Here is a 13,878-nt window from a genome sequence, read left to right on the forward strand (position 1 = left end):
TAATACAGTTACCGCAACTATAGAGCGTGTGTATGTGTACTTCCCTAGCCTTGCCCCCGGTTACATGTGTATATTTACATGCCGTACTTTTCAAATTAAAAGTCCGGAACATGTGATTTTTAAGCTGCAGACGGGAAGAGGCGGGATAACTGGTTCTAGCGATGAGGAACCATGGATGTCCTTAAAACTCACAAGAGCCTAGAGCATTTATCAGACAGAAGAAGCAAGAGGGAATCCACAGCTCATGAACATATAACAAACTTTTCTGTAATCTGCAGGTAGGACAATATGACAAATTAGATAAAACAGTAATAATTACAACTGTTCTTGAGATTTGAGCTTTTTAGTTTTATTTTAACTCAATTTAAATGTATTATTTATTAAGGTGGTAAAATAGCCTTGAATGAATTCAGACAATCTAACTAAATCTTGAACTGAAGAAAAATTTCATTTTATTCTGTAAGTATGGGAACAAAGAAATGCTCTTTAGTTATTATAATTTCATTCACAGCAGTTGATTGGTAATATTTTCAGAGGTGCAACTGCACAAGTTTACTCAAAATACTGTAAATTGACTTTTGTTCAGTCTTTAGACTTGTTACCTAGATGGCAGATGTTCCTGATTAAATAACAGACACAGATCTTTTTGTTTTGCTTATTTGTGACCCATACTAACCCAGTAAGGAAATTATTTAGTCTTGCTTATTTCAATAATACAAATGTTAATTTTTATGAATTTTTTATTTTATTTTATAGGTTTTTGAGAAGCATCTAAAGTTAGCTGTTGACCAGGATCAGCCAGTATTCCTCTTTTTTGTGATTGGAGATCAACATGCCAGAAATTCAAAAATTTGATTTTTTTTCTTTGGTCTGTGACTACACCTTTACCAAATCCTGTAGCTCAGTTTCTTTTTCTAAATTCACACTAGCACTAACAGATATAGGAGTTTTTAGAACATTAAATCTTTTATGTTCTGTGTAGTTCTTTAAGATAAATTTGACTGAAATTGAAAGTGGCATTAGCTCTGTACACAAGAATCAGAAATAGATATTTGTTCCAAAAGCCAGAACCAGTGCATCTCTAATTATCTGAAACTTGATTAAACCTTTTACCCTTTGTTTTGCTTATCTACAAAACTCACTTTTCTTTCTGTTTTAGGACTAAATGGACCGGGCCATTGTTTATGTTATGATACTGCAATTCTTTTTCCAGCCATCTCTCTCAGGTAAGTTTAATCAAACGGCAATATAGAAATATGTAATGAGTGTGAGCAGTTGTGCAGATTTACACCACTTATGACATTTGTTTGTCATTTTCCCCTGCAGACTTGTTTATTGTGGAGGCGGAGCAAACTGCGTATGTGTCAGAGTACGGAGGAAATGTTGTGATGGGCTGTAAGTTTAACGCCAAACCGTCCGATCCTCAGAATAGCCTGAAGGTGACCTGGCACTGGAGGACCTCCTCCCAGTATCTGGAAGTGATCCAGTTAAGTAGCACCATGGAGCAGTCCACATCTCCAAGGTATCAGGACCGGGCGAAGATGCTTCTCAATGAGCTGAAGCACGGCTGGGCCAAGTTACAGGTACTAGTTACCGGCAGTGACTCAACACAGTCACACTTACCTTATGTAATTTTTGAACAGCTGCTCACGAGTCATTTCTGAGATCTGTTCTCAGCTGGGTTGAGCATGTCCGAACTTGCCAACTCTCTTCAGAAGTTTACTGTTTTGTTAGTAAGATTTTCCCCTTGAGGGTATTAGATACAGCTTCAAAGAAAACCACCAAAGATTTCCCTTGACTCGCACAAAAGAGCAATAACTGGAAGGAAGTATATAAATCGCTGACTTGACGTGTTATTTTGTGTTTGATCACAAGATTATTATGGACCTTTATGAAAAGCTGTTTATACCCATGCAGAAGGTATTCCAGGGTTGTGCAGTTAATCAAATGTGCGTTTCAGTTTCAACTTTGGCTTCAAATAATAGTCTAATGTAGCAATTATTCATCTTGTGGTAGAGATTTAAAGTCTACACAAGTTAAGGTGACAGAATGAGGGCAAAACACACATGCGGCTCCTGTGGAAGCTCTTCTCGAAGCTCTTCTAGCAGTGTTTTTTGTTTTGTTATGAGTCCATATTGATTCTAGTTTGATGATAGTGAATCACAACTAAACCGCTCAACTTTGCCACCCACTGACATAAATCGATAGCTGCATTCTCTTTAAAACAAGGACTCAGAATATTTTAGACTTATAACCCAAATGTGCTTTAAAGAGAAAACGGCATATTGTCAAGCATAGGCGTCATTTTAACCGGGGACGCCGGGGACATGTCCCCAGCAAAATTTGTGATTGGCAGCTGTGTCCCCCCCACTTTAAAAAAGCCTGCTGATGAGGATTTTTGTTTTACCAGCTCAGATCTTATACCAGGGGTCGGCAACCTGTTCCCATCAAAGAGCCATTATTACCCGTTTCCCACAGTAAAGAAAACACTGGGAGCCACAGCGGCCGCAGCGTTGTGGGCGGGGCCTACCCTCAGACAGCAGAGCGCTGCTCACAACATGACAGCAGCCGGTACCGGTCGCTCGCATGGGCGTCGCACCCGTGGGGGATTCAACACCCACAATTTCCAGCTGTTTTGCTCACCTCCACACCAGTCTGGTTTCTTTACGTCGCACTCACTCTGTTTGCCTCATCTCCTTCTTCACCTCCGCTTCTGACATCCGATGTCGGGTTTCCAGGAGAGCAGGAGAGGGAGGGACGGAAGAGCTCGACTGAATTCATAATTTTACATCTTGACATTAGCTGTACAAAGTCTGAGTTTGATAAAGTGAAGAACAACAATTTGCAGAGGTTTATAACAGGCGCGGCGCCAGGTTTTCATTTTTGGGTGGGCCACGGTAATTCTGGACGGACCTTAATAAGCAGCGACATCAGTGAAGCAGGCAGGTCGCGCTAGAAAATTTAGTTTAAAAAGACGTCATAAATGTTTTCCTTCGTCATTTTTATTTATAAAATATGAAGTAAAAACTCACAATTTAATTTTCATTCATTTGTCATTAATATGTAGTCTACACCCGTGCGTTAAGTGGACCATCTTCCAGTAAAAACAAAGCTTCCAGCCCACCTCTCCAAATGCGTAAAATGTGCATCAGCCTCTAGTTAGGTGCGCCGCGTGCACCGTCAGCCCAGACAAGAGCAGAGCAAATAGAGAAAGAATAGAGGATAATTGTGTCTGGATGTGGATGGAGATTACATTTTACAGCAGCCTGATCATCATTTAAATACGTAAACCATCACCTGTCTTCTAGTCCATGCTATCAGCATTATTTTAATTGGTGTGTGTGTGTGTGTGTGTGTGTGTGTTTTCCACTTCAAACACTGGTCTAACCAACCAGACCAGCGTGTCCAGTAACACATTAATGTTAGAATTAAACAGTTTCACTTCATGTAGGCTAGGAACGTTTCACCTGCCGTGGCCCGGCCGCTTCTGCTCCACATAAACTTTGTGCGTGATCAAATGTCTCTACGCGTCATGCGTCTCCATATTAGAGACGGGAACAAGCGCTGTTCTGCCAAAGTTTCATAATTTCATAAAAAGAACATTTTTCCAGGTGACACATCCCTCAGAGAGACCGGGTTTCCAGAACGCTTCAGTGGGAGGAAATCGTATCGCATGCACCGGGGTTCTGCGCTGCGAATCCCTCTACAGATCTTCAGCCCACTGTCCACCGTGGGCGCGCCGAGCCGCACTGAACACAGTTTCCAGTATAAAGCTCTGATGTTCTGATGGGAATCAAGTTACCTCTGTGATGTGCGTATTAAAATGTCAGCTCATCCATGCGCATCAGTGTGCGTCGGGGTAATTCTTTCAAAACAACCAACATCCTTGAGTTTATCCGTCAATATGTGGCAAGATGGAGAAATGAGGGCCCGGGCGGGATTCGATCCCCAAACTACCGGGTGAGAGTCATATGCTCTAACCAGTCAGCCAAAGAGATATTCCGTTGGCTAAGTAGCCAGGGCGCATGATCTATCGGGACACTGTGACAGGACACTCACACTGCCACACCTGATTATGAAACTTTGGCTGAATAGCGCTTGTTCCTGTCTCCAATGTGGCGACGCATCCAGGAACCTGTCTGAGGAGAAGCCCAGAATCTGACATCCTTCAGCTCAGGAAGCGCATATGATTACGCACAAGCATGACGCGTCAACCCAGTCTCACAGTAAGACTGGGTTGGACCTGTTCAGGTTTACGCAGACAATCTTTACATTTAGAATTGGCATACAGATGTAAAATTAATGCAGTAAAATATAAAGCTTTTTATTTAAATATCCATTCATTATTTTACAAGCAAAGAGAGCGCATCAGATGGATGGAAGAGCCGCATGCGGCTACAGAGCCGCCGACACCTACTTTATTGTCCCCAGCAATTTTTAAACCCCACTCAAGTGTATGGTTATTGTCCCCAGCAATTCTGAAAACAAACTGACGCCCTTGTTGTCAAGGTAGTTCTGTAAGTACTTAGAGCAGGTTCACTGAGAAACCATTTTTTTTACTTATGTTTCAAAATGATCAGTTATTCTGAGTTTAACACGCTGGGTGAATGTGAAAAAAGTCTTACATCCCTATTTCCTGCATTAAATTCTAATAGAAAATAAATGGAAAAACACGCGTTTCAGAAAAGCCTGACAGCTACATGTGACTCTGTTACTTTATATTCATGGACTCGCCCATCTTGACTCACGACGGGGAAAGCTGTTGTTGTTTTAGCATCCAGGAAACAGCAGAGAACGTTTCCACTAGTACAAGCTAACTGTTAGCATTAGCAACTCCACCACATGGCAGAAGCTCCTCCAGGCTTGTGTTATTTGTGGAGATAAAACATCAAAGTTACAAAGCAAACAGAGTCAGTGCTAGAGTTGCATTTTGTTAGCCAATCAGAGGAGAGTTGTTTGAAGCTAATTTATTCTCCAGCTGACCTCTGTGTCCTCAAACAGGCGCACCGGAGCTTTTTTCCCCAGAGAAGGACTTACAAGGGAGAGACCACTGCAAATATATTACAATTTTGAGTAAAGTTGGCCTTTAATTCAAATGTAAACAGTTATAGCCTATAAGGATGGAAAGCTTTAGTACTCAGGTCATATTACACAGTCTGATGCTCTCTGTGAGTGTCTGGGTCCTCACTTAGTGCTCTTATTTTGATGAACCCCACCATTGTGTGTTTTTGGCTGAAAAGGGCAAATAACTACAGTATTTCTACCTCAATGAGTAACTGCATTAAATAATAGTGATTTAGGTTTTGAACAGTTTTTCTAGAATCTAGGAAACTTCCACAACCCTGATTTTGGTTTAATTAAACTAGTTTATGATCAGAATGTGAAATAATTGTCTTTTCGCCCCTCCTCCCTTCACAGCTGTCTGACCTGAAGATCAATGACTCCGGGACCTACGAGTGTTTGGTTCAAACAGAAAAAGGAACTGACTATAAGACCATAACTCTGTCAGTTAAAGGTGAGACTGACTTGTGTGGATCTCATTCTTCTGGTTATTAGTTGAATGCTAAGAAGAGTTTCATTCTGGGAAGGCTCTTGCTCAACAGCCGCTGCACATGGTCATTTCTGGGCAGTTAAAAGTTTTATCATTCAGAAAATGAAACCAAGACTCTTATCACTCAGTGTGATTTTACAAAAGCTTTATATTTGTTTAAATAATCTACCAACTCCCTCTTATTAAAATAAATCACATACCAAATTTATTTGTGACATGGTGTGGTTTATCTGAACCTCTAATCCTGTCCCAGCACCATTTAAATCCATCTCTAAACACGTTGAGAAGTCTGCCAACGGGGATAAGGTGCTGTTGACCTGTGAGTCTGAGGGCTACCCCGAGTCTCCCGTCATGTGGATGGACGGACACTCATGGAAACGCGCTGACGACGCCACGACTACCACAACACCAGACCATCTCATTAAAATCACCAGCCGAATTCAAGTCAGCTCTTCAGAGAAAAACAATTACACGTGTAACTTCACCAGGGACGGCCACTCTGCAACGTTTCACATTCCAGGTACATTTCTACATCTGCAAAAGTTTGATTTCAGCAGAACAATTAAAGGTCAAAAAGCATGACTGTAACGTCACAACTTTGACATTAGTTTCCTCAATGCCACCCAATGCAGCATTAGTTTCATAAAAACTAATGTATTTTATATAAAAGACCCATCAGGCACTAAAAGTCACAGGAAGTTTGATACGAGCTCCCTCCCACGTTCATCAGGTCTACCTCTGCTTCCTGTTAATTGTTTATCCCCACTTTATGTATATATACACGTGTGTGTGTATGTGTGTGTGTGTGTGTGTGTGTGTGTGTGTGTGTGTGTGTGTGTGTGTGTGTGTGTGATCTCACATCAAATAAAATGCAGCTTTTTTAAAAAGCGAGAGATCCTGCCTACGTTGTTTCCAGAACAGCAGGCTTTCCCCTCTGCTTTTAGTGAAGCTGTAGCTGTTTGGAAACAAGTGTTGAACAACTCAGCTTCACAAAGAGGGACATGCAGGCTGCTTTTACTCTCAGAAACTATTGTGTAAGAAGCTGAAGTTATTAAAAGGAAGTCAGCAACATAATGTGTTTTTGGTTATTTCCAATATGGGTTTGAATCTGAGCAGGAAACACTCATATCCCTGATGGACCAACATCTTTGTTTTCTCCTGCAGACGATATCCCGACTCCTCCTGGAACCAATGGTGCAGTCATCGTTGTGTTCAGCCTCTGTTTAATTCTGACCGTTGTTGCAGTGATCATTTACAGACATCGGAAAGGTAACTAGTTATTTTACATTTCACCTGCTTGCACCTTCTTACACTCATGGTCTGATATTGTGACATCACAAATGGGGAAATTAGAATAGAACCACCTCTCACGTGCAAGAGAGCAACGCTACTTTACTTTGAGCCCCTCCCTAAATCTGAGCTCCTCACCTCATAGCTTGTTTTCTTAAAGTGGCAGAGCCCTGAACCTTTAATCTTTATTGCCAATACTGATGTCGATATGTAGGAGACATGGTCAGCCGATGGTCGATTTGTACTGTTGATTTTTATGGCTGATATCTAGACATTTTCCACCTTGATTTCATGCTAAAATGTCACCAATAACATCAGTTGATGCACAACATTTCAGGAGCTGAATTCATTTTTGAACTCTGGAATTTAACTAACTGTTAAATTTGAACTTTGTGCACTGCTCAGTGTTAAAGTCAGAAACCTAAGTAAAGTTAATTTAGAGTATTTATAATGCAAATGTTATTGGTGAACATAAACAGCATTAACATTCAATTCTGCAACAGCATTGGCTGCCCAAGGATGTGCCTGACTTTAAATCGGCTTTACTAAGCCCACATTTTGACTGGGGTATAAAAAACAGTAAACATAAATGGATCTACCCCTACCCTGAAATGGCTCGTTATGGGAGGTACTGAAAATGTCAAGAATAAAACTGTTGAAATCACTTAATGTGAGAGGGAATTAGCACAAGCAACTTCATAAACATGTTTGCATCGACCGTAGAACATTACACAAGAAAATTGGTCCAAATATGTCTCCTTTAAGACACTGAAATTGAATTAATTGACCTTGTTTTTTAAAATCCTGCATAAAACACTAGCAGAATATTTGCTGAGAATTAGAACATGAATGGAAATCTGTCTAAGCAGAATAACAACAGAATCTGTGAAAATCACAAGAAGCCGCAGCAATGAAAAAAAATCAAATGTTTACTGGTTTTGAAGCTGCGTAGTTGTTGCGAATGCAAAACAAACAATCTCATTTAACAAACACAAGCAGATAAGGAAACTAGTCTTGAATGGATTTACTGAACTATTTATTTACATTTAAAACATTCATACACAAGATTGGGTGCAAAAGGAGGATACAAGAAAGAATTAGCACTTTAAAGGCAGAGTATGACCTTTTAGAGCAACAATAAAAAAGACTATTCATAGTGCAAATCTGCATTGAGCACATCTATATGACATACGTTATTAAAATAAAGAAATGTCGTTACATCAAAACCAAGTCCAGAGTTGGTGTTTGGTTTCTAACCGGTAAAACTGTCGTCACCTTGTGGGGGTGATCAGTTTGAAGATGTTTAACGTTGGTCCTTGTTGTCTTTTCAGCGTTGTAAGCACTTATTATGCTGTTATTATAAGTTTAAGGTGCGTTGCAGTGCAGAAACAATGCTAAAAACACAACAACGGTTTATAAAGTGGGTGTACTGAATGCAAAGTCATGCTTCTCCACAAAAAGAGGAAGTTCTTGTCAAATGTTTACACTGTAACATGTTTAATAAGGAATCCGAGCAGCAGATTTGTTTTAACTTTGGTTAGAAATTTGCCAGCATGTGATGTGACTTGCTGAGTGTGTCCTCATGTGAGCGTGACTCTGCTTGTCTTAGGCCAAAAACATCAGTGGGCTGGAAACACCCCGTTTGGTTTTGTTCTGCATAGATGGGGAATTTGAAGCTATTTGTAAATGTGTGGGTGGTTTTTCTACTCAGCACGTGTTCACGCTTTCATACAAACATCCTCATCAGTTTTTAGAGCTTTGTTCTGTGAACGTGTGAACATGATAAATCATAATTCAGCTATGGGTACGGAAGTGTCGGAGTGGCGCATTTAGACTCTATTTTCCTTTTCAAACCTCAGAAAATGTGTGATAAACAGTTTCATTTTGGATTCCAAGAAAGAAATGTTTAAGCTAAAGCATTTAAGTGCAGCATGTTTATGCATCATAACCCCATGTGACCACTGTAGGAATAAATAACCAAACATTATTTCTCATTCTGATAAAATCTAACAAAATTATTCTTGCAGTGAGATCTTTCTATACACCAGTGCTCATAAATTTTACATTTTCTATCAGGAAAAATGAAGTAAAATGTGATTTTTGTGCTTCAGGAACCAGGAAGTTGCTGGTTGAGAATGTAGAAACGTCTACTGCCTGTAAGTTCATTCAGCCTCTCTAGTCATAAAAATCAATGGTAGCATTGCTTGTTTCCCACATAATGCTAATTATCACCTCAGAAACTGCTGCTGTGTATCAGATTTCTCATTGTGCTTTTCATTTTCCCTCAGGTCTGCAGTCAGATAAAGGAAATGGATATCAGGAAATAACTCTCACTGAAGGTGAAGGACTATTCATAAATAATCCTCCATTAAACAAAACCCAGCTGCTAATCTGTGGAGGGTTTTCTAATCTACAGAATGCAACAATTAATCTTAAATTGTAAATTTAATTACAACTGAACGGAAACCTTCTTGCTGTACACCATTTTCCTTTAATAACCTGTCAAGTATCTTTTTAGCGGCTCTGATCTGCACCCAGAATATTGTTTTATCTCTTGAACCAATATGTTATCTAACTAGCTGATTGTGGTTCAGCTACATTTTGCTGAAAAAAGCAAAGTAATCTCTGTAAAAAAAAAAAAAAAAAAAAAAAAAACATAAAAAATCCCCCAGATGACAGTATTTTCTGATTTAGAAGCTGTCTTTCGGGACTCGGCATTCCCACGCAGTGATGAGTCTTGTTCTGGTTCTTTGAGAGCAGAAACCTACATGGATTTAATTATTTGCGGTTTTCTATTCAGAATTATTACTTTGTTCATAGGTGTGAACTCATCTGTCAAATACAAAAATAGAATAAATGATGTGTAGTTATCATTTTAAGTGGTCTAAAAAAATAAAAACACAGAACTAACAGAACTAACTTGATATAATTGATTTTAATTAAACAAATGATTAAATGCACAACTTTTTGTTGTCTGCAGGTTCCACAGAGGAAAGTCTGGGGTTGTATCTGAAAGCGTATTACTCTGAATTTGCCCTCAGCTCTGAGATGAGACGCCACTGCGACAGTTTCGCTGTGGAGGAGCTGCCTCACAGGCTGCAGAACAGGTGAGTCATACAGAAGTGTTTCTACACTGATTAGCAGAATTGTACACTCAACTCTCTTCTGTAATCTCACTTCCAGAAAACAACGATGTAAAAAAATCATTAAAACACACTTACGTTCTTCAAAAATGATTGTTGATTTCAGCTTTCAGTAATTTAAGTCAGGTAAACTTTGAATGTTTTGAGTTACTTATGGTAGTAGTTCTACACTAGTAAAGGGATACAGACTGGTTGAGGCAGTCAATATGGACAGTAGGTTCCGGTCAGAGAGCCAGGCGAACTAGAAGTATTCTCTGTGAATTTATTGGCGTTGACATTTAGCAGCAGGCGCATGTAACTGGAGTAGGATACATGTATGTATATGTGTGGTTTCTTGGAAGAAACAAAGTGACTTCCGTGAGTTAAATAATCCAACAAAGACATAGCCAACACCCACTGCTAACTAAACAAATTATTAACCGACACTCGTGTAACTGATGGTACGTTACCAACTTAGCATGGAACTCATAGGGCTAGCTTTAGCATTAGCAACTAACGGCAGTCATTTAAACACTATTAAACATGCTAACATATAATAAATGCGACTGACGGACTACCAAACATGAAAACAAACTAGTGAACATAAATATAACATAAATATTCGCCTTTAGTACTTACTTTTATATGCGTCACGCACAACATATGCAACGTTAAACCAGAAGTATGTCTGTCATAAATTAAAGGCACGGTCTGGAAGCACGGAACAGACATTAGTTCCGCCCGGCGGAATAGTAGTTCCGCTTCGGTCTTTCGGACACTTATGGAGTGCTTTGGAGTTTAATGGCTTTAAAATAATTTAAATACTATACTATAATTCTATAACAGAGCAGTTTCCTTCTCCTCTGCCCTACTGGCTGAAAGTGGAATTACAACAGTCATTAACAACCCTGCTGCAGCCTGCTGGAGCTAGTGCTAACAGCAAGCTAACACTAACATGAGTAAAGTAATACTAAAATAAACCACAAAGTATAAAGATTCACACTGTTGGACAAAAACTATTATTTCCAAATCCAGTATAGCAACACAGTCAGGTCAGCATCAGTCCGTGATTTTGTAGCCTCCTTTAGCTCCCTCAAACTAGTGTAGGCCACACCAATGTTCACTCTGATTTTTGCTTTTTGCTTCGCCTCCAATGACATTACTGTCTTACCTTTACTTCCAGGCTCCGCCATGATGCTAACAACAAAAGCAAACACCTTTTTCTTCTTTATTGACAGTCAGCAAACTGAAAATGCTATTTGCTAGCATTACAGCTAACATAAATGCTTTAAAGCAGGTTAAGAGCACCACTGCTCCACAAAAGTATCTAGTGTAGTTTTGGTCAATCTACTATTACTTTAATGTTTACTGAATTAGGCGTCCTGTAGGCATCAGACCTCAGCCCATTTATTATTTTTTTAAATTTAAATTCAAATCATAATTTTGTTTATCATTTACAGCGAGGGCCAGCTGGTATATCTCCAGGATTTACTCCCAGAAGCTGGTGAAATCCGGTTACTTGAAGGACCCCCAGGGAGCGGAAAGACCACTATAGCCCACATCCTGGTTTCATCCTGGACTAAAGATCCCAAACAGGCTGTCTCTAACCTCATTGATCTGAGCTGTGTTGATCTTCTGGTGCATGTAGACTGCAGCGCTGTGAAGAGGGATTTGTTAGAAGACATAATAGCTCAACTCTCTCTTGGAGAGAGGACATCAGCAGAGGAGCTGAGGACAGTTTTATCCACCTTCAGTAAGACGCTGCTGTTCTTGGATGGATACAAAGAGGGAAACCAGATATTTGATGAGACTTTGGGAAAGTTTCTAAGTGAAAGAGGATCTTGCAGGGTGGTGGTCACTTCCTGTCTAGGTGATTGTCCCACGCTTAGAGGGACACTGGGGGAAGAGGCAGTGCTGAAGCTTCAGATGCAGTCAGCAAAGTACTGAAGACACACAACTTTAAAGAACTTCTTTTGAAACATTGATGAGTCCCATTCTGTCCCGCTCTGAACTTGAGACTGTCCTCCACACCTTCATCTCCTCACGCTTAGCCTACTGCAACTCGCTAAACCTCTCTGAACCGTCTACAGGTGGTTCAGAATGCCTGTGCTCGGCTTCTGACCAAGTCCTCCAAACGCACCCACATCACCCCGCTTCTCCTCCAGCTTCACTGGCGGCCGGTTAACTTCAGGGTTCATTTCAAGATCCTGGTTCTGGTCTATAGGGCCTTACATGGACAAGCACCATCTTACATTGGTGATCTTCTTAGTCCCTACACCCCCAGCAGGTCCCTGAGGTCCAGTGACCAAAGCCTACTGGTTGTGCAGCGCACCAGGCTAAAGACCAAAGGTGACAGATCATTTGCTGCTGTGGCCCCCAGACTCTGGAACTCTCTCCCCCGAGCATGAGATCAGTGGACTCAGTGGTCTCCTTTAAAAAGTAGCTGAAAACTCACCTGTTCAGATTGGCTTTTGCATGTCCTCCTGATGATGATCCTCTTCTTCCTCACTCTTCCTCTTCATGCTGCTGTTTCTACCAATTCTGGACATTTCTGTCTCCCTTGTTTATTTTTTATTCTGTTTTTGAAGCACCTTTTATCTTTAAAGGTGCTGTACCAATGAACGCCTCTTCTGTTGCTGTTTTAAAAGCTTGTTTTGACTGTTGTATTTATGTTTTTGAAGGCACATAAATGCCATGAAATGCTGTTTATGAAATGTTTCAATAGATTTTATATTTTTTTACATGATAGACTTTATGGTCTTGAAGAAATTTTTGACATTTAATAAACCATTGGAGGTTTATAAAAAATGGCCTGGTATTATTCCTCACACATCTGCGAGGTTCAATCTGAGATTTCTCCTGGATAGGTTTGTGCAACTTGTAAAAAACACAGGGAGGAATTCGCTGTTCCAAACTTTCTGTTTCCAATCAATTTGAGAACTCAGGCAGAGTTGATGTCTGCATAGGTTTCTGTTCTTTGGTCATGAGGTAGAGAGAGGTAGAGAGAGAGAGAGAGGTAGAGAGAGAGAGAGGTAGAGAGAGAGAGAGAGAGAGAGAGAGAGAGAGAGAGAGAGACTCAGGTTATCTGCAGAACTGCAAGCATAGCAATAACAGCTTCTCTCTCTCTCTCTGATATTGATGATGATGTTCTGTGCATGACCTATAACATGTAAACATCAAAACTGGAAACCTTTATTTTGGCTCCCCAGACATGTTAAAAACATCCCACATCATAGGCCTCACACACATCAGTGAGAGCACCAAACGGGCTTTGGTGTCATGGTTCTCTCTACCTGTTTGCTCTCCTGTCATCTCTTTCATAGTGAGGACGTTTTCCTGATAAACCTGTTTCTTATCAGTGACGAGCTGTGAAAGGTAGAATGTCCCAACTTAAGTAATCACCAAACTGCTGTCACTCAGGAGTCTAGATTCCTCAGTAAAACACAAAACAGATATTCCCATTCTCATCAAGATGACCGCCACAACTACTTACCCTGGCAAATATGAAAATGGCTCTGCAGGTGTTACACAGATATGTTTATGTAACTCCTCATTTTATCTTTTTTTTTCACTAAAAAGTAATGAACACATTTTTTGCACATTTTAGTTTCAGTCAAATCAGGGTATAATATGATTTAATCATTATTAATATTAAGGAAATAAAATACTCATGTTCATCTCCTGATAAGAACATTTTACTTTCTTTGACATTGAATGTGCTAAATCTAGTTTACCCGTTTAATTGTAGATCCACTAGGATAAATACAATAAAGTTTATCTCTCATCAAATAGAATATTTACTAAGAAATCACAATATAACTATAGACACATTGCTTGGTGTGTGTGTGTGTGTGTGTGTGCACGTGCGCGTGTGCGTGCGCGTGTGCGTGTGCGTGTGTGTGTGTGTGTGTGTGT

The 13,878-nt window shown here is 40.1% G+C and overlaps 1 protein-coding gene across 1 annotated transcript; it reads left to right on the forward strand.

Annotated features, from left to right (window-relative positions):
* LOC139070477 (CD276 antigen homolog) lies at positions 1-13,136 on the forward strand. Its single transcript, XM_070552759.1, has 10 exons — positions 1-278; positions 1,160-1,226; positions 1,327-1,583; positions 5,419-5,515; positions 5,805-6,071; positions 6,716-6,820; positions 8,953-8,997; positions 9,130-9,180; positions 9,822-9,948; positions 11,424-13,136. Exons 2-10 carry the CDS (start codon positions 1,166-1,168, stop codon positions 11,908-11,910), a joined length of 1,497 nt encoding a protein of 498 aa, XP_070408860.1. The 5' UTR covers positions 1-278; positions 1,160-1,165; the 3' UTR covers positions 11,911-13,136.
* Positions 13,137-13,878: the final 742 nt, after the last annotated feature.

This window comes from Nothobranchius furzeri, chromosome 6, assembly GCF_043380555.1.
Source record: "Nothobranchius furzeri strain GRZ-AD chromosome 6, NfurGRZ-RIMD1, whole genome shotgun sequence".
NCBI classification, from domain to species: Eukaryota; Metazoa; Chordata; class Actinopteri; order Cyprinodontiformes; family Nothobranchiidae; genus Nothobranchius; species Nothobranchius furzeri.